At 43.2% G+C, this 22,384-nt stretch overlaps 1 protein-coding gene across 10 annotated transcripts in view; it reads right to left on the reverse strand.

Moving 5' to 3' along the window:
- DLG2 (discs large MAGUK scaffold protein 2) overlaps positions 1-22,384 on the reverse strand; it is a 1,750,933-nt gene that overhangs the window by 420,475 nt on the left and 1,308,074 nt on the right. For all 10 annotated transcript variants that reach the window (XR_012231010.1, XM_073569196.1, XM_073569195.1 and 7 more), the window contains one exon: positions 10,550-10,652. Coding sequence is in view for 9 of the 10 variants with exons in the window: in XM_073569196.1 (XP_073425297.1) it covers positions 10,550-10,652 (103 nt within the window). In the remaining variant the exon portion in view is untranslated. The remainder of the gene's footprint in view (positions 1-10,549; positions 10,653-22,384) is intronic.

Genomic DNA, 22,384 nt, shown 5'->3' on the forward strand with positions numbered 1-22,384 from the left:
CCTATCGCCATACAATTCCCTCTATGCACAGCACACTCCAGAACAGAAGCCCTCCCCGGCTCATGTGACCAGTCACAAGATTGTGACTTCATCCTATGTAACACCAGAGATAGCAGTAATAAGTCTCTGAGAACAGATAATGTAGTAGATGTCACCTGCAGTCCTATGTAACACCACAGATAGTCTTACTCTGAAACGCTATGGCTATGTTCACATGCATTTTTTTCAGTAGCCAAAACCCGTTCTATTGGCAGTAAAATGTTGCATTCAAAACACCTGTTTTTCAGCTTGTTTTCTTGTGTTCCTTACACTTTTCTCAGCTTTTTTTAACATGAAGATGTTTGCTTTGTCTACAGTACGTTTAAGGCCACGTTCACACGTTGAGTATTCGGTCAGTATTTCACATCAGTATGTGCAAGTCAAAACCAGGAGGGTGAGAAATCCAGAAGTGGTGACGTGTTTCTACTATACTTTTCCTCTGATTGTTCCACTGCTGTTTCTGCATTACAAATACTGAACGTGTGAATGAGACTTAATAGTTTAATTCACCAAAATCACTTAAAAAATTGCAGCGAAAAATGCTGTTGCAATATCTGCAGCTTTCTTTCTTATATTCTTTCATTGCTTTCTACGGGTGAAAACAGACTGAAAGAAGTGACACGCTGCAGATGTAAAAAGCGCTACAGTTCTGAAATTCAGTCAGAAAAAAAACAAGCGCATGCAGGAGATTTTGGAAATCTCATATGTTTTGCTGGCACTTTAAAAAGCAGCTCTTGGCCACGTTCATATGCAGAATTTCTGCAGCTTTTTCTTCTGCAAATAAGAAGTTTACAGCATTTTACGGCACAAGCAAAGACTGAGATTTTCAGAGATCTCCTCGCACCCTTTCATTTTCTCCTGACTGAGTTTCACAGCTGCAGCGTTCTTTAAATCCGCAGCGTGTCACTTCTTTCAGTAATTTTTTTTACCCGTAGAAAGCAATGAAAAAGTTTTAGAAAAGCTGCAAATGTCGCAACGTTGTTTTTCGCTGTTTTTGGTGAATAAAACAAACTTTATTAAACATGTATTGTAGACGAAATGAATACTATACAAAAAAAAACAGCAAAAGCTCTAAGGGTCTGTGTCCACAATCAGTAAACTCTGGATGCTGCATCCGCAGCGTCCAACCCGCAGCGGCCGGATGTTACAGCATAGTGGATGGGATTTCTAGAAATTCCATGTCCTCTATGCGTGCACATACGCCCGCACCTCACCCCCAGAGACGGACATGCAGCGCGACTCTCCAGACCGCACCACGTCAATTTATCTTACATAGATGCGAGTCTCCACAAGAGAAATCTCACCCGTACAATGTATTGGGTGCGGTGATTCCGCACGGTTCAGTAACCACACGCAGAATCACCTGCGTTCAACAGATGGCAGCACTTTAGACGGAGCACATGTCCGCTGCGTCCAAAGTGCTGCCATTTCCGTATCGTCTGCACATACCCTAAAAAATGGACGTTTTGAAAGCAGTGTTTTTACTGCCAAGAGAGCCGGCTTTGGCTGCAAAAAAAAAAGCGCCAAAAACGCAGATTCCTATGCACCCCTGTACTATATACACTCACTGGCCACTTTATTAGGTACACCATGCTAGTAAGGGGTTGGACCCCCTTTTGCCTTCAGAACTGCCTCAATTCTTCGTGGCAGAGATTCAACAAGGTGCTGGAAGCATTCCTCAGAGATTTTGGACCATATTGACATGATGGCATCACACAGTTGGCGCAGATTTGTCGGCTGCACATCCCTGATGCGAATCTCCCGTTCCACCACATCCCAAAGATGCTCTATTGGATTGAGATCTGGTGACTGAGGAGGCCATTTGAGTACAGTAAACTCATTGTCATGTTCAAGAAACCAATCTGAGATGATTCGAGCTTTATGACATGGCGCATTATCCTGCTGAAAGTAGCCATCAGATGTTGGGTACATTGTGGTCATAAAGGGATGGACATGGTCAGCAACAATACTCAGGTAGGCTGTGGCGTTGCAACGATGCTCAATTGGTACCAAGGGGCCCAAAGAGTGCCCAGAAAAAATTCCCCACACCATGACACCACCACCACCAGCCTGGACCGTTGATACAAGGCAGGATGGATCCATGCTTTCATGTTGTTTACGCCAAATTCTGACCCTACCATCCGAATGTCGCAGCAGAAATCGAGACTCATCAGACCAGGCAACGTTTTTCCAATCTTCTACTGTCCAATTTCGATGAGCTTGTGCAAATTGTAGCCTCAGTTTCCTGTTCTTAGCTGAGAGGAGTGGTACCCAGTGTGGTCTTCTGCTGCTGTAGCCCATCTGCCTCAAAGTTCGACGCACTGTGCGTTCAGAGATGCTCTTCTGCCTACCTTGGTTGTAACGGGTGGCAATTTGAGTCACTGTTGCCTTTCTATCAGCTCGAACCAGTCTGCCCATTCTCCTCTGACCTCTGGCATCAACATGGCATTTCCGGCCACAGAACTGCCGCTCACTGGATTTTTTTTCTTTTTCGGACCATTCTCTGTAAACCCTAGAGATGGTTGTGCGTGAAAATCCCAGTAGATCAGCAGTTTCTGAAATTCTCAGACCAGCCCTTCTGGCACCAACAATCATGCCACGTTCAAAGGCACTCAAATCACCTTTCTTCCCCATACTGATGCTCGGTTTGAACTGCAGGAGATTGTCTTGACCATGTCTACATGCCTAAATGCACTGAGTTGCCGCCATGTGATTGGCTGATTAGAAATTAAGTCTTAACACACAGTTGGACAGGTGTACCTAATAAAGTGGCCAGTGAGTGTATGTGTATGGTTTACGCTTATTATTTCACATGGGAATTCATTTATTTCTATATCAAAAATCCCCGGATTCAGCAGACAATATCCCTGTCTTGTGTCACCCAGACAGTAGTGACAGGAGGTCGCCCTGTCACATTACAAGCAGTGATTTAGTGACTGTGGTCAGAGCTGATCACTGCTGTGTGTGGCTGTGAATCCTGATCCTGCAGCAATCAGCACAGAGCTCTGGGACCACAGTGAGTAATCACTGCACTCTGACCTGTTATTGCTGCTCTTACCAGGTTCTGCGGCTTCACTTAGTCATATCCATTCTCAGGACAGTGATAGGAGCAGCCATGATCAGGACTCAGGAGGAGACATACAGAGCTACAGGCATCTTCCTGGCTGTCACTGTGCTGTAATCGGCCCCTCACTCTCAACTTTTAACCTAACTGCAGGGAGAAAGAGACATGGGGGCTGAAGGGGCTTTGCGAGAGACACTCCAAGACTTCAGAGCAATGAACAGCATTACTCACTGCTGTACACCCTCTGGGCACTTCATAAATGGACTGCAGATGCAGGGGGCCCCCTTTGTAGGTGGGGGCCCCAGGCATCTGCCTGGTCTGCCTGGTCCAAACGCTGGCCCTGTATGTAGGTACCTGGATAAGAATGAAGTGATTAACTAGAGTTAGCATGGGTTTGTAATTAATAAGTCATGTCAGACTAACTTAATTTCCTTCTAAGACAGAATCACTGATTGGGTGGATCAGGGAAATGCTGTAGATATAGTATATCTTGACTTCAGCAAAGCATTTGACAAAGTATCTCATACAATCCTTATTGAAAAAATGACTAAGTATGGAATGGACAAGGCAACTGTTAGGTGGATGATTCATAACTGGCTTAGTGATCGGACCCAAAGAGTGGTCGTAAATGGCTGCACATCCAGTTGGAAGAATGTCTCAAGTGGGGTACCACAGGGCTCTGTCATGGGCCCTGTATTGTTCAACATCTTTATCAATGATTTAGATGAAGGAATTGAGTGTAAACTGATTAAATTTGCTGATGACACAAAGCTAGGAGGGATAACTAATACTAGAGAAGAGAGAGGATTCAAAAAGATATAAATAAACTGGAGCAGTGGGCAGCAACTAACAGAATGGTTTTTAACAGGGATAAATGCAAAGTACTACATCTGGGCAATAAAAATGAAAAAAAGCACATACAGAATGGGAGTAATAGGGCTAAGCAACAGCACATGTGAAAAAGACTTGGGTATACTAATAGATCACAGACTGAATATGGGTCAACAGTGTGATGCAGCAGCAAAAAAGGCAAATGCAATTCTAGGATGTATTAACAGAAGCATACAGTCTAGATCACGTGAAGTCATTATTTCCCTCTACTCCTCTTTGGTCAGACCTCATCTGGAATACTGTGTCCAGTTTTGGGCACCACATTTTAAAAAAGACATCAACAAACTGGAGCAAGTTCAGAAAAGAGCGACCAGAATGGTGACCGGTCTGCAAACCCTGTCTTATGAGGAAAGGTTGCAGGATTTGGGATTGTTTAGTTTGCAGAAGAGAAGACTGAGAGGAGACTTAATAGCTGTCTACAAATATCTAAAGGGCTGTCACATTGTAGAAGGATCAACTTTATTCTCATTTGCACAAGGAAAGACTTGAAGCAATGGGATGAAACTGAATGGGAGGAGACACAGATTAGATATTAGAAAAAACTTTTTGACAGTTAGAATGATCAATGAGTGGAACAGGCTGCCACGAGAAGTGGTGAGTTCTCCTTCAATAGAAGTCTTCAAACAGAGGCTGGACAGACATCTGTCTGGGATGATTTAGTGAATCCTGCTTTGAGCAGGGGGTTGGACCAGATGGCCCAGGAGGTCCCTTCCAACTCTACGATTCTATTATTCTAATAGTGATCATTTGATCTGCCTCTATCAAAGCTACATCACAACGCATAGTTACATAGTTTAACGAGCAAATTACCTCTTCAGAGAGGAAAAGGACTTGAACTTGAATCCTAAAAGCCAATATCGACCCATTATTGAGCTTTGTCACATGGCTTAGGATAAAAGCTTATTTTGAGAAACATGTTTCGGGGTGCTGCCCCTCCTCAATGCAATGCATGAGATCTGATTTTTGCTATATCAGAGGCCTCTTACTAGATTCTTAGGAATAACATTTTTCCATGCTGACAATAACATGCCTGGCACTTAGACTTATAGGCCATTCAGTGCTCCTCTGGGAAATTAAATATGCAAAAAACTTCTTATACAGCCAAAATCCAATCTCTTGGTTTGCGCTGAGGAGGAGAAAACATCCCGAAACATGTGTCTACAAATGAAGTATCTGGTTTGGCTTTTATCCTAAGCACTCTTACAGTCAAAAGAGTCAGTTTGCATATTTAGTTTCCCAGAGAAGCATTGAATGGTCTATAAGTCTCACTACCCCAGCTTGGCCCTCTCCATAAGGGGGGAGTTTATCCCATAGTTTAACAAGACACCATTAAAATCAGTGGAATTTGTTCTATCTGCCATATCTGACCAGCTCATGGTATGAAAAGATGCCTGGCGTGTCGATTTCAGCCACATGATTTTACTGCTACAGGGTTATATATGTATAGCATTTACGAGGATGCTAATTCTCCGAAGATTACATAAAGTTCCACCTAATTATATCATCAATTAAACAAGTTACAATAACCAGCTTATCAAAAATTAATGAAAGAAAATTAAAATAGGATGTGAGAAGTAAGCAACGAGGAAATGAATGGCGTTCCCTAGATATTCCTGGGGGAAAAGAACAATTATGTCCACCACCTCAGCTTATTACCGACCTATACAATACCCTCAAGTATTGGCAACAGTTTCTATTTAAAGTCCGGCTGCTTCATTGCAGAACTCATAAACCACCTGTCATCCTGTCATGACTAAGCTGTCTGGTGATCGGGGTCCAGGGGCTCCTTCCCTGTTCCTAACACTAGGGGGCGCCCTGGCCATATACTTCAGAAGGTGAAGATGCCGGGGCTGCCACACTTGCCTTATCTCCTGAATCAGCCTTCCATTTGTTCTCTTCCCACACACAGGGAAGAGGGGGCGCTACAGTGCACCGTAGTACACCAACCCGATGAATAAAGCAACACAGACAAGGATAAATTGAAAATACCAAGCATACAAATATTCACTCACATATAACAGAGGAATGCAACGGGGAGTTGAGGATTGGGGAATAACCAAAGTAAGAGGATGGAAGGGAATTATCACACTTACAAACCATGCAACAGTCACAGATAACTCCTCCAAACTCCTTCTCATATAAACACCTCTCCTCCAAGCCATGCAGCATAAGCTAGCACTGACAAGGTTTTGAATCAGGACCCAGGTTCTAAAGGAGATGGGAATGGCTAACCGAGCTCAGCTGAGAGCTCATACTCCCAGAGTTTCCAATATGGCCGATTAATCTCTGTTCTTCCAAAATAAATAAACACCATTTGAAAAGAAGGAGTAGTGCTTCTTTTTCAGCGCAGGAGTAACAGCAATCAGACGCTGTGGTCTTCTGGCTCCTCTCTGTTGTGGTAACCCCATGACACCATCTAACCAGAAAACATAAACACAGCCTTTGTCTGGCACAAGGTAAAACAAAAGTAACAAGTCTATATAATAGTGCTAGGTAGTCCACCTGGCTTCCAGTCCAGCTTCTCACTCAGCAAAGGTACTCAATCCAGGAGATCTGCAACCTCCGCACAGAGAGGCCATTGTGAAACAAACAGCTCTCAATTTACAAAGGGAACCACACCCAGGGGTGGAGATACGGTGAGCAGCAGTCTCTCCCAACTAATAAGCTGCTCACAATCAATCTGTCATGGCCGATTAACCCCTCTTAGCATTTAGTGTGCTGGAGTATTTTCCTATATGTACTAAAACATTACTTCAAGTTTATCTCCCAAAGACTAGGAGTCCAACAGCCACCTTACAATATTTATATACAGTGGGGAAAATTAGTATTTGATATACTGTCAATTTTGCAAATTTTCCCACCTACAAAGAATGAAGAGGTCTGCAGTTTTTATCGTAGGTACACTTCACCTGTGAGAGACAGAATCTAAAAATAAAATCCAGGAAATCATATTGTATGATTTTTAAATAATTAATTTGCATTTTATTGCATGAAATAAGTATTTGATCACCAACCAACCAGAATTCTGGCTCTCACAGACCTGTTAGTTTTTCGCTAAAAAACCTTCCTACTCTGCACTCATTACCTGTATTAATTGCACCTGTTTGAACTCATTACCTGTGTAAAAGACACATGTCCACACACTCAATCACACTCCACATCTCCACCATGGCCAAGACCAAAGAGCTGTCTAAGGAAACCAGGGACAAAATTGTAGACCTGAACGAGGCTGAAACGGTCTACAGGACAATAGGCAAGCAGCTTGGTGAGAAGGCAACAACTGTTGGCACAATTATTAGAATATGGAAGAAACGCATGATGACTGTCAATCTTGCTTGGACCTGGTCAATGACCTGAAGAGAGCTACCACAGTCTCAAACATTACCGTTAGAAACACACTACACAATCATGGATTAAAATCTTGCAAGGCACACCAGGTCCCCCTGCTCATGCATGCAAATGTCCAGGCCCGTTTGAAGTTGTGCCAATGACCATCTGAATGATCTGAAGGAGGCAGGGGAGAAGGTCATGTGGTCAGATGAGACCAAAATAGAACTTTTTGGTATCAACTTCACTCACCATGTTTGGAGGAAGAAAGAGGAGTACAACCCCAAGAATACTGTCCCAACCATGAAGCATGGTGGGGGAAGCATCACACTTTAGGGGTACTTTCTGCAAAGCAGACAGGACGACTGCACCATACTGAACAGAGGATGGATGGAGTCATATATGGCAAGATTTTGGACAACAGCCTCCTTCCCTCAGTGACAGCATTGAAGATGGGTCGTGGCTGGGACTTCCAGCATGACAATGACCGGAAACACATAGGCAGAGCAACTGAAGGGATTGCTCCTTAAGGAGCTATTCAAGGTCCTGCAGTGGCTTAGCCACTCTCCAAACCTGAACCCAGTATAAAATCTTTGCAGGGAGCAGAAACTCAATGTTGTCCAGGGACAGCTCCAAACCCAGAAAGATCTGGTGAAGATCAGTATGGAGGAGTGGGCCAAAGTCCCCAAGTGCAAAATTGGTCAAGAACTACAGGAAACGTCTGACCTCTGTAATTGCAAACACAGGTTTCTGTACCAAATATTAATTTCTGTTTTTCTGTTGTATCAAATATTTATTTCATGCAATAAAATGCTAACTAATTATGGAAAAATCATACAATGTGATTTTCTGTTTTTTTTTTTAGATTCTGTCTCTCACAGGTGAAATGTACCTTACAGACCTCTCCATTCTTTGTAGGTGGGAAAAGTTGCAAAATCGTCAGTGTATCAAATACCCACTTTTTCCCACTGTATATACAGTATATCTATCTATCTATCTATATATATGTACAATATTGTAGAACGGTGAAGTTTGTGCCAAGTATAATGACATCACACATAACTATATTATATCAGGAGTATAATGACAGTGATCACATTGACACACCTGCTTTTCAAATTACTTAAAGGGAACCTTCATTACTGAAATTAATGGTTTGGCTGTATAGGTCTTAGTATAATGATAAAAATGATACCTGTCTTGTAGTAATGCGATGTGCCAGCGCTGAGAAATCAAGCTTTAAAGGCACATACAAATAAACCAGGAAGTGCAGTGTGGGCGTGTGTGTGTAGAGTGTGGGTGTGTCTGTGTACACACAGTGCATGGACACGCCTTCTCAATGTACTTCCAGGTAAGTTTGCATCTGAATTTAAAGTTTAATATCTCAGCACAGACACGTCGGATTACTATAAAACAGGTATCGTTTTTATTGTTGTACTATGACCTATGTAGTCATGACACTACTTTCAGTATTAAAATTGTCCTGATAGGTTCCCTTTAAAACATTTGTGTATTGATACGAGTCCCAAGATATATTGCTAAAGTCTTAATATAGTGAATTATTTGCAGAACATTGACCTTATATATAAGTTTTCCCTTAGGGAAAGATTAATGAATGTTGACGCAATGCTCTTAGGGTAGAATTCCTGTTCTATTTGCTTTCTAGCACATTTTTAGACATTTTTACGGTAAAAATAGCACAGAGAGCAGCGATCTTTTAGGATAAAAAATTACAAAGAGCAGATAGGATCTTATATAATAATATACTATAATAGTACCCTTCTTGATTTCTAATTGCTATGGCTTCATCATGAACATAAATTATTATTACAGTGTGAACAGAACCTAATCCGGATTTTTAGTTGGCTGTGGTGGAGGGTATTTATCATAGTACTGATGATTAGACACAGATTGGTAATATGGCATGGTTTATAAGGCCCTTGTCACATTGAAAATTAATAAAATACATAGTTTATTACCAAATTTGTTACTAGTATTGAAAGGATTTACAAGGGTAGCACCATGCCCTCTGCTGGGCACAAGTGTCATTGCTATTTTTTGTTACTTTTTAGAATTTTTTTTTTGCTGATTATTGGGTTTGTCATTAAATTTGACTTGTATTTAGCAATTTTCTTACATATCTGCTGTAGTAAATATGTCATTTTACAGTAACACAGGTGTTTCTGGTAATTTGCTTACTGTGGGAATTACTAATTTTCACAGCTCTCATCTTATATTGATTACGGAAACTAAGTATTTTATGGCGGAAAACTGGAGCAAAAATTTAGCAACTTTGGGCATTTTTTATACTAGCTCCGCTAAACTTTTTAAAAAGCGGGCACAGCTTATCGGAAGGGGGAATTGTCCTAGATTCAAAATTATTTCTGTTATAAAATTGATGTAAATTATACAGAAATTGTCTCCAGCCTCCATCTAGATCACATTTTCCTAGTCACATAGCAACAGAAATATGGCGCCAAATCCACTGGGCAACATAAACCTTTTAATGAATTTGGCATAGATTTCTTTTGATCAAGACTGGTGAATAAAACACCGGTTATATTGAATTCCACCCCCCCCCAAAAAAAAAAAAAAAAGATTTCCCCTTTGAAAGATTTAGTTGCAGAAATTTTCGAGACTGAAATTTTCTGAATGAGGTTGTTTCATCTGAATGGGGTTGTTGTAGAACTTACCACCCCTCCAAAAAATGCAATAGTAAATCCTCAAGGTGTGAAGATTTATGAATTGTAACTTTAAAAAGTTGTAATAAAGTTGGAGGGTGAGTGGAAAAAGACATAGAAAAAGTGGAAAAACTGCTGTAGGCAGAATTGTTACGCTACACTGTAAAGAAGCAACATGTTGATGCACATGAAACCAAACTTCTCAACATTTTTATTGTTTTAGTCCCACCTAAAAACTCCTCCTGGGAATGCTCCTCCTAAAGGCCAGCCCCCGAGCATCGATTTTTGGTTGTGTTACACAAGCCTTGCCTCTAGTCGGTCTCGGATGCTACAGATTTGATGGGAATGAGTCAGAAGTTTGAGACAATCCTAGAAATTTTGGCACCTCTTAGTTCCCATCTTAGTGATTTGTCTCCTAGGTACTTAGCCAGTCTGTGATGTGAGAGCCATAAAACCACTGAACGCTGCAGTAAAATGCAGTCACTTGTCTTTCAGCAGATTGACATGTTGATTACAGAACGAGGAGGAACGTGCCGCCATCTCTTACCTTCAGGCTGGTATTGTGCTAACATCGTGACCGTCTGACCTGCACCTTTTAAGGCCGCTGCAGCTTGTTCATGGGAAGCACCGCGAAGATCAATTCCATTAACCTGTGAACAAAAATGGTGCACAAAATTATAAGCATATCCTAAGGAAAGAGACCAGTAGGGGGCATTCTGCACATTAGAGACTTGTGATTTATTTGGGGATGAGAAGGAAGGCCAGGTCTATATGTAGGGATCAGAGACCACCATGGAAAATTCTTCACATGCCATTTTTTCCCCACTGAAAGTCTTAGTACCTTTAAACCTGCACTGGCAATAGTGGCTATAACATTGTTGGCTGTAATGACCTCTGAATTGTATGAGTCACAGTGCCCCATAACAATGCCAACCACAGTTATCAGAGGTATACCAGTCATAGTGTCCTAAAACAGGAGAAGCCCCAGTTTCCGGAAAACTGTACTATTGGTACTGCTCCATAACAGTGTCAGCAGCAGTACCCTCACAACTGTACCAGCCATAATGCCCCACAGCTTTCTCTAAGTGCTAGCTACAGCACCCTCAATACTTTCACAATTCCCCATAAAAGTGTCATGGTTGTGACGACACAGTAGTTTATCTTAATTAACCAGGCGTCTATTTTCAGCAAGCCAGGAAAAATAGACTGTTATCTGTATGTGGACTTTTGAATTTATGTGTTTCTTTCTTGTTGGTCAAGAGTCTAAAATGTGGACTCTTCTTGTAGGGTAACCTGATATTTCCAAATGGATGAATGGTTAATGTTTTGCATCTTATATCAGCTACTACAACTTATTGTTTGCTATACAGCAATACAGGGTCATTGAACAATGATGTTTACTGATATGTTGACTACACATTGTCCAGGCCAGCTAGTTTGCTAAATTTCAATGCAGAGGAGGAAAAACTATGTGAATAGATTACATAATCGAACAATGTGAGTTAACCTTATCACATCTTCCTCTTAACCTCTGGATGCTGGATGAAGGACAGTTGTGAACTATATAAGGAGACCTTTTCCTCTGTTCCAAGAGACTCTACAGGATGTCAACTTAGGGGCCACGGCCCCAGCTGGAAGAATACAGATATGCTCTATTGACAATTGCTGAACCATGCATATGTTTGGGATAGTCAGGATTTGGACCCACTGGTCACCTGAACCCCATGGATATGTTTGTGGGGGCCAGGAATGGGACCCACCGGTCACATGGCTCCATGGAGATGTTCAGAGAAGCCAGGTTGTCTCCACAACACTACCCTCAAACATGTATCAGTTATAGCATCCCTTCACAATCTCAGTGCCAACTGCAGTACCCTTACATGTGTACCACTTATATTGCCCCATAACAGTGGTAGCCAGTGACCTCAAAATTGTATCAGCCATAGTGTGCCATAACAGTGCTAGCCATAGTGACCTTAAAATTGTATCAGCCATAGTGCCCTATAATAGTGTTAGCCACAGTACCATTAAAACTGTACCCGCCATAGTGTCACATTGAAGTACAAACCACAGTGCCCCATAAAAGTGCCAAACATATAATTCTCAAAACTGTATCGCCCATAACAATGCCAACTGCAATACATTTAGAAGTGTACCACTCACCGTGCTCCATAATACTGCTAGCCACAGTGCCTTCAAAATTGTGCAAGCCATAGTGTCCCATAACAGTGCCAGACACAATACCCTCAAAGATGTACCAGCCATAGTGCACCATAATAGTGCCAGCTTTGGTATTCTCAAAACTGTATTGGTCATAGTGCCCCATAACAGTGACAGCTACAATATTCTCAAAAGTGTTCCATTGTTAATGCTCTGTAACAGTGCCAACTACAGTGCCTTCAGAGCGATAGCAGCCGGTGTACCAGACAACAATGTCACCCGCAGCTCTCTCAGAACTGCACCGGCCACAGTGCCACATAACAATGCCAGCCTCAGTTCCCTCAAAACTGCAGCAGCCCAATAACAGTGCCATCTGAGCTGAACCAGTGGGTCCTGCCTCATGGGAAATACTTTGTACCAGTACTACCATCTCAGATGCCGTCATGTAGCACCAGAATACCATGTAGTGCCATTGTAATGCCCAGTATTCATCATCAGACAGGCCACACAGTGCTCCAAGGTCCATGGCGGCTCGATTGCTTTTCTCTGCTCCAAAATTAAATCGACAGAGCGGAAATACATCTGATATTCTTGGCAGCAGTTGGTTGTTATTGGCAGATTATCACTATCCATTCTCCACACTTTTCTCCCTGCCAACCGAGCTGAGACTCCGGAGGCGGTGTCCATATGCTGGAGTAACAGACACCGTTATATGACGGCTCCAGTATAATGCACGAGGAATGGGATGTGTTCTCCAAATCACACAGGTCAGTAGGACCTGAAGGTCTGGGGCAAATCTGGATGAATAGGACTCCATGCCCCGATACTCATATGGGTGTTGGTACATCTGCATCTGTATTTGGATGTTGGCACCACCATGTCAACTCCGATGCCCTCAACCTTGACTCTACGACATAGGAGTAATTGATCAGGCACCCAGCTTTCCATTAGTGGTGACATTCACTATGGATGCTTTTGCAACACGCTTTCTTTAGGTTGCCGTGTAGATACCCCCTATGAATTGTAAACTTCTCTCAGTATACACGGTAAAAGGAGTGGACGGCTCCAAGATCACCTTCCCATCCAAGATCACCTTCCCAGGCCTTACTTTTACGGTACTGGTAAGGATGGTACAGCTCAATAATATAATATACAAGTGTCATCTGTATCTGCAAGGGTTGATTTACACAATTTGAATTTTTCCGATGACTTAGGCATGGATTTCATATCTGCCAAATGTCCTGAATTTTCAGACACAATCCTCACAAATTTGAAGAATCCTGCACACAAAAGAGTAAGGTTTTTAAAACCCTGCCAAAATATGCGTGTTCCTGTGTAAGGGTGGTGGGAGCTGATGGATTGCTCCCCGACACTCAAGGGTTAAATGTATTTGATGCTTATGTATGTGGTAAAGGTATAACACCCACTGGGTCTGCAGTTGGCTGGTACAGGGTTAACTGTAGTGGCCAGCCCAATTTGGGAGGGGGAAGTGAGAGGTATTGGCAAGTGCAGGAATTGACAGTTCGTCTGTGTGAGGGCAGCAGTGAGTAATCTAGCAGGTCTTAGGCTGCTAGGGACAGCATGAGCCTAATACTCGTAGCAGTGGATTGCCGCAAATTCTCTTCAGTGTGATTCCGTCTAATGGCCTGGAGCAACCTCGAGATGGAAGTCGGTGGCCCGAGGCATACTCAGCTTGTAAAGCTACAGGGAAAGATGGACTCAGACTACATGAGGAGGAACATTATTGCAATCCAGATATACTGCGACAGGTGAGAAAGATTCTCTAGGGCTAGGAAAGCCAGTGAGAGGGACATGGCACCTATACCGAGAACCAGGGCTGAAGTTGGGCGCTGTTCCTTTGGGAGAGATAACAACTGACTGGATTTTATCCTTTGCATCTGCTTGTAAATACTGTACAAACTGCCAATCACAAAGTAAAAGTTTGTTGTTTATGAACCACATGTCTCCTGGATTAATTGCTGCCCTGGTACCAGATGACGGATTCCTAGAGTCAGAAGAGGCCTGCAGGCCAGAAGTAAGTGGAGAGCACCAAATACTCAGCAGCACACCGGTACTGAGACACACCTTGTCTGTAGGACGCCAGAGCGAGTGGGGACCAAAGCTCGCCCACGTCTACCTCACTTGGGCATCTTACCCCAGGATGAACCAAGGGCAATACCAGTAGAATCTGAGACCTTCCTGGCAAGGGTTGGTGGAAGGTACTTAAAACTTTCCTATTACTCCAACAGAAATATTGTTAAGTAAGGAAATTGCTTCCTACACGTAACTCCTGATCATCAACCGATACAGCAGGAAAGTCCTGGGTTTGGGGAGATGGGCACCATGTCCTGCTTTTAGCTGTTTATGCATCTTTAGGACACAGTTATAATTGATTTTAAAGGGGGAGCAGGGACCTGTCAGTTGTGTGGGTCAAGGTGCATCACTTTGTGAAGGCCATCATATGGAGTTATAAAACTGTGTGGAGGCATAATATTTCCTCCATTCCATATAACCCCCTACTTGATCTATCAAAATAAATGACATCACTCTTTCCCATGTGTCACAAATTCGCTGCCTCAATATAACCCTTGACTTGACCAAATATCCAAGTTCTCACCACTCCTGCCATCTCCAACCCAAAAATATTTCCAGAATTCGTCCTTTCTCAAAATCGAAACACTAAAATATTAATGCATACGTTCATCATCTCCCACCTTGTCTACTGCAATATCTTCCTCTGTGACCTCACAGCTAACACTCACATCTCTCCAGTCCGTCCTCAACTCCAGTGCCCAATTAATCCACCTCTCTCCGCAATACTCCTCCTCCTCTGCCCACTGCAAATCCCTTTACTGGCATCCAAATGTGTGTGGGGGCATAACACTGTATAGCATCATCAGGAGTGGGTTGGTCCGGGGGGACAGAGGGGCATATGCCCCCCTGGGACTCTTCCTCAGCAGTTACTGTATTGGACGGGCCAGCATTGCGCCTTTCCATGTGTTCCGGGGTATGTAATGATCAGGCCCATGTGGGAGAGGGGCCCCACCGGTGCCAGGGAGTATTTCAGCTGGATTTGCGTGCGAGGATGCACATTCAACTGAAATCTTATTGCGTGCCCCTACACAGCAATACACTCCACCGGCCAATCAGAGGCTGGCAGCTTACATTGGCATGCCCATCATGGGCGACGCATGGCAGTGACGGCATACACAGCCCGTGGCTGTCAAGGCATAGTCAACTCCTGGCCTCTGCGCCTGCAATAGAAGAGGATGCTGCACATCATGGTAGAGGAGGAAGGTAGGATGAATTGTATATTTATTTTTTTAAAAGTGTTGGAGAAGAGCGGCAAAATGGGGGCCATTATTACTGGAAGAGTCCAAAGATCGGGGACATTTTACCAGGAAGGGGCCCTGGATGAAGGACATTATTACTGGAAGTGGCCTAAGATAGGGAAATTGTCTCTGGAAGGGACCTAGGATGGGCGACATTGTACCAGGAAGGGGACCAGGATAGGGACATTATCACTGTAAGGGACTCAGAATTGAGGTATTATTGCTGGAAGGAACCCAGGATGGGGGACATTAGAACAGGAAGGGACCCAGGATAACGGTCATTATTAAAAAAAAAGGGCCAGTAATGGGGGACATTATTACAGGAAGGACCCAGAATGGGGGACATTATCAAATAAAGGGGTCTAGGATGGGGGACCTTATTACAGGAAGGGCCCATGATGAGGGACATTATATCAAGAAGGGGCCCAGGATGGGGGACATTATACCAAGAAGGGACCCAGGATGGACCAATGCTTTTCCAATAAATCATTTAACTAGGCTTAAAGGCTGTTACCTACATATTAACCCAATTTCTGCCGATAAATAGCTTATCTTGAAGTGACAGGTTTCCTCTAAATAGGTGTTCAGGATGTTAGGATTTGGCTGCTTTCACACTCTCAATGCTCGTCACATCACTGCTCTATCCGAAATTTGTATACAGACAGCCGCATGCCAACCATTTTCTCTTCTGCTTCTTTCATTTCGAGCAGAAGAGAAAGAAATTGGAAGTGAGTGTAAGTAGACAAAGTGCATATGGAGTAGTGATGTGACGAGTGCAGAGAGTATGAAAACAGCTGAACAGTACCCTAAAACAAAGTCAGAATATATATTTTAAGGGTAAAAATAAAGTTTCCAAAAGTTTTTCTTTTAAAGGTGATATGCAAAATTACCTCACTAAATAACTATTGTACACAGCTCAAAAAAATTAAGGGAACACTTAAACAACACAGCCCAACACCGTGCGGCCCTCCAAAGAAATGCCACCCCACACCATTACTGACACACTGCCAAACTGGTCATGCTGAAGGATTTTGCAGGCAGCAGATCACTCTCCGCGGTGTCTCCAGACTCATCTGTGAAGAGCACAGGGCGCCAGTGGCGAATTTGCCAATCCTGGTGTTCTGTGACAAATGCAAAGCATCCTGCACGGTGTTGGGCTATGAGCATAACCCCCATCTGTGGACTCAGACCATCCTCATGGAGTCGGTTTCTAACCGTTTGTGCAGACACATGCACATTTGTGGCCTGCTGGAGGTCATTTTGCAGGGCTCTGGCAGTGCTTCTCCTGTTCCTCCTTGCACAAAGGCGGAGGGAGCGGTCCTGCTGCAGGGTTGTTGCCCTCCTATGGCCCCCTCCATGTCTCCTGGTGTACTGGCCCGTCTCCTGGTAGCGCCTCCAGCCTCTGGACACTACGCTGACAGATACAGCAAACCTTCTTGCCACAGCTCGCATTGATGTGCCATCCTAGATGAGCTGCACTACCTGAGCCAATGCGTGGGTTGTAGAGTCCATCTCATGCCACAATGAGTGTGAAAGCACAACCAACGTTCAAAAGTGACCAAAACATCAGCCAGAAAGCATTGGTACCGAGATGTGGTCTGTGGTCCCCACCTGCAGAACCACTCCTTTATTGAGGGTGTCTTGATAATTGTCAATAATTTCCATCTGTTGTCTATTCCATTTGCGCAACAGCTTGTGAAATTGATTGTCAATCAGTGTTGCTTCCTAAGTGGACAGTTTGATTTCACAGAAGTTTGATTTACTTGGATTTATATTCTGTTGTTTAAGTGTTCCCTTTATTTTTTTGAGCAGTGTATAATGTTCAATTTTTATCAGCACCGCATGCTGTTTGATGAATTAGGCAAAACTATGAGAATAACATGAAATTTTTAATCCACAGACTTTTTATTCTGACATCATGTTCTGTTTTTGTATCTCTGCAGTAAGATTGGGTTTGCTCCTGTATATATGCAGTAAGCTCAGTTCTGGTATTGTATCTATGTAGTAAGCTTGGATGTTACCGTCTCTATGTAGTAAGCTTGGTTCTGGTACCATGCGTATGTTAGCAAGCTTAGTTCTGTTCCTGAATCTATGTAGTAAGCTTGGTTCTGGTGCTATGTGTATGTGGCAAGCTTAGTTCAGTTCCTGAATCTATGTAGTAAGCTTGGATCTGTTGCTGAATCTATGTAGTAAGCTTGGATCTGTTGCTGAATCTATGTAGTAAGCTTGGATCTGTTGCTGAATTTATGTAGTAAGCTTGGATCTGTTGCTGTATCTATGTAGTAAGCTTGGTTCTGGTGCCATGTGTATGTGGCAAGCTTAGTTCTGTTCCTGAATCTATGTACTAAGCTTGGATCTGTTGCTGTATCTATGTAGCAAGTGCAGTTCTGATTCCATACTAATGTAATAAGTGTGGTTTGGTTCTTGTAGCTACGTAGTAAGTTTGTGTTTCTGTGCTTATGTAGTAAACTCAGTTCTGCTCCATTACCAATGCAGTAAGTTCCTGTTTCTGTATTGATGTATTAATCTTGGTTCCATTCTCGAATCTGTGTAGTCAGTTGATTCTGTTCCTGTATCTATGTAGGTAGTAAGCTCGGTTCTGCTCTCGTATCTATGTAGTGAGCTCCGATCTGTTCCTCTATCTATGCACCAGCTATTGTTATTTTTAAAGCCTCTTACCTCTTCTGCTTTAATACAGAGGCCAGAGATAAGCAGGCTAAAGATTGGCTACTGCAACTTGAAGCCCACTGTTTTCTAATACCCCCAAGGCTAAAACTTGCCAACAAGCCCATTGGCATCATAAGGAGATATAATAATCTTGGGGACATCATATGAAGGCATAAACTATGTGGGGACATCATATTGTGTAGGGCACCATAAGGGGCATAATACATGATAATACGTGGGGGCATCGTATAGGAACATTACTATGCAAAGCCATCATATGGCGGCATAAGACTATATGGGGGCATCATATGGTGCATCATACGGTGCGGGGACAAAAGAATGGATGGCTGCATTATCCTTTCCCGGGTCAGTCATATATGGTGGTGTATATTTATTATTTATAAGGGTATAATACCCTTTCAAGAGGGCTGTGTTTTTCCCCTTTAAAAGCAACAAATGGTGTTCAATACATTATATATATTTGTGATAAATATGTTCATTACAGATAAAACTCATCTAAAAAAAACCTCAAGCCTGATATGTCTATGTCTATTTTGGAAAGCAATGACTAATAATAGTAATAGTAATAATAATAATAATAATAAAAATTGCCATGTCTTTAAGGGGTTAAAAAAATGTAAAGCAGTGGAATACAAGAATCCGAAAGCCAATATTGCCCTCTAGTGAATGATGACAAATATAATTACTGCTGCTTATTAGAGTTGAGCGACTTTTGGTTTTTTAGGGTCGCGTTTCGTTTCGTGAAACCCGACTTTTCCAAAAGTCGGGTCGAGCAAGATCGTCCGATTATAGGGAAAAGTCGGGGTCGTCCCGAAACACGAAACCCAATGTAAGTCAATGGGGAATAAAAGTCGGCAGTGAGAGGAGGACAGGAAACACACCTACAGTGCCCATTTGAATGCCAAAAGCATCAATTCTTCTTACTTAAGCTTGTCAACCTTAATTAACTTCATAATACAAGTTACGCACTGAAAAATGGGGGTTATTTGGCTAAAGTTGTGGGGGGGGGAGGGCTGGCTGCAGGTTTTCATGTGCCCTGGGCGAAAGAGCACCCCTTTAACACATACCACAACTCATCATGCTCCGATACGGCAGAGAAATAGCGGTATAGTACAATGAAAAATACCTCACTTTTTACATCTCATGACGAGGCCCATCTATTTCTCCATACAGAATCATTGGTCCCATATAATATTTGAAACAGTATATGATGAGCTCCACATAATGCTACAGTATATGTTGGTCCCCATGGATGAAGCTCCAGTGTCTTATGGGCCCAAATAATGCTCCAAACATAATGGGCCCCATTTCTAATGCTCTAGTGTATAATGGGCCGTGTAAATGCTGCTCCAGTGTCTGATGTCCACCTTTGGAATGTTCCAGTGTATGGTGGGCCCCATCTATCATTCTCCAGAGTATAGTGCTCCCCAAAAATTGCTGTCCCAACATTGAAAACAATCAAATAAGTCTCCTCGCTAGGGAGTCCCTGTACTTGTCTGGACAGGTGCTGTAGCTTGCTTAACAGCTCGCCAGCCGTTCTCATGCCCAGTATGGATTGCACGTGATTGCACAAAGGTTAGAAAGGGTACCGTATCCCTGGATAACATGTATGGATAGCGTACACATTCAAAATATATGTCTATACAGCATGAGGCAGGCTCAGACGGTGTTAGGCCCAGTATGGATTGCACGTCATTGCACAAAGGTTAGAAAGGGTACCGTATCCCCGGATAACATGTATGGATAGCGTACACATTTAAAATATATGTCTATACAGCATGAGGCAGGCTCAGACGGTGTTAGGCCCAGTATGGATTGCACGTGATTGCACAAAGGTTAGAAAGGGTACCGTATCCCCGGATAACATGTATGGATAGCGTACACATTCAAAATATATGTCTATACAGCATGAGGCAGGCTCAGACGGTGTTAGGCCCAGTATGGATTGCACGTGATTGCACAAAGGTTAGAAAGGGTACCTTATCCCCGGATAACATGTATGGATAGCGTACACATTCAAAATATATGTCTATACAGCATGAGGCAGGCTCAGACGGTGTTAGGCCCAGTATGGATTGCACGTGATTGCACAAAGGTTAGAAAGGGTACCGTATCCCTGGATAACATGTATGGATAGCGTACACATTCAAAATATATGTCTCAGGAGGCAGGCTCAGACGGTATTAGGCCCAGTATGGATTGCACGTCATTGCACAAAGGTTAGAAAGGGTACCGTATCCCTGGATAACATGTATGGATAGCGTACACATTCAAAATATATGTCTATACAGCATGAGGCAGGCTCAGACGGTGTTAGGCCCAGTATGGATTGCACGTGATTGCACAAAGGTTAGAAAGGGTACCGTATCCCCGGATAACATGTATGGATAGCGTACACATTCAAAATATATGTCTATACAGCATGAGGCAGGCTCAGACGGTGTTAGGCCCAGTATGGATTGCACGTCATTGCACAAAGGTTAGAAAGGGTACCGTATCCCTGGATAACATGTATGGATAGCATACACATTCAAAATATATGTCTATACAGCATGAGGCAGGCTCAGACGGTGTTAGGCCCAGTATGGATTGCACGTCATTGCACAAAGGTTAGAAAGGGTACCGTATCCCTGGATAACATGTATGGATAGCGTACACATTCAAAATATATGTCTATACAGCATGAGGCAGGCTCAGACGGTGTTAGGCCCAGTATGGATTGCAAGTCATTGCACAAAGGTTAGAAAGGGTACCGTATCCCTGGATAACATGTATGGATAGCGTACACATTCAAAATATATGTCTATACAGCATGAGGCAGGCTCAGACGGTGTTAGGCCCAGTATGGATTGCACGTGATTGCACAAAGGTTAGAAAGGGTACCGTATCCCCGGATAACATGTATGGATAGCGTACACATTCAAAATATATGTCTATACAGCATGAGGCAGGCTCAGACGGTGTTAGGCCCAATATGGATTGCACGTCATTGCACAAAGGTTAGAAAGGGTACCGTATCCCTGGATAACATGTATGGATAGCGTACACATTCAAAATATATGTCTATACAGCATGAGGCAGGCTCAGACGGTGTTAGGCCCAGTATGGATTGCACGTCATTGCACAAAGGTTAGAAAGGGTACTGTATCCCCGGATAACATGTATGGATAGCGTACACATTCAAAATATATGTCTATACAGCATGAGGCAGGCTCAGACGGTGTTAGGCCCAGTATGGATTGCACGTGATTGCACAAAGGTTAGAAAGGGTACCGTATCCCCGGATAACATGTATGGATAGCGTACACTTTAAAAATATATGTCTATACAGCATGAGGCAGGCTCAGACGGTGTTAGGCCCAGTATGGATTGCACGTCATTGCACAAAGGTTAGAAAGGGTACCGTATCCCCGGATAACATGTATGGATAGCGTACACATTCAAAATATATGTCTATACAGCATGAGGCAGGCTCAGACGGTGTTAGGCCCAGTATGGATTGCACGTCATTGCACAAAGGTTAGAAAGGGTACCGTATCCCTGGATAACATGTATGGATAGCGTACACATTCAAAATATATGTCTATACAGCATGAGGCAGGCTCAGACGGTGTTAGGCCCAGTATGGATTGCACGTCATTGCACAAAGGTTAGAAAGGGTACCGTATCCCCGGATAACATGTATGGATAGCGTACACATTCAAAATATATGTCTATACAGCATGAGGCAGGCTCAGACGGTGTTAGGCCCAGTATGGATTGCACGTCATTTCACAAAGGTTAGAAAGGGTACCGTATCCCTGGATAACATGTATGGATAGCGTACACATTCAAAATATATGTCTATACAGCATGAGGCAGGCTCAGACGGTGTTAGGCCCAGTATGGATTGCACGTGATTGCACAAAGGTTAGAAAGGGTACCGTATCCCTGGATAACATGTATGGATAGCGTACACATTCAAAATATATGTCTCAGGAGGCAGGCTCAGACGGTGTCAGGCACAGTATGGATTTGACGGCCCAGATTACACAGCGGAGGAGCAGGGAGAGGTAAAGATTGCAAATGCTGGGGCCCTGCCCAAGCAAGGGGGGCCCACTCGTGGGCGTCGGTACTGGCACTGGGCCCCTCATAGTACAGCGGTGTGTCTGACGGCGGGTGTGCACCACCACCGTCAGAGACACTTGATTGCACAAAGAGGG

Source organism: Dendrobates tinctorius, unplaced genomic scaffold, assembly GCF_039654945.1.
Source record: "Dendrobates tinctorius isolate UK_male_01 unplaced genomic scaffold, ASM3965494v1 ptg000023l, whole genome shotgun sequence".
NCBI lineage: Eukaryota > Metazoa > Chordata > Amphibia > Anura > Dendrobatidae > Dendrobates > Dendrobates tinctorius.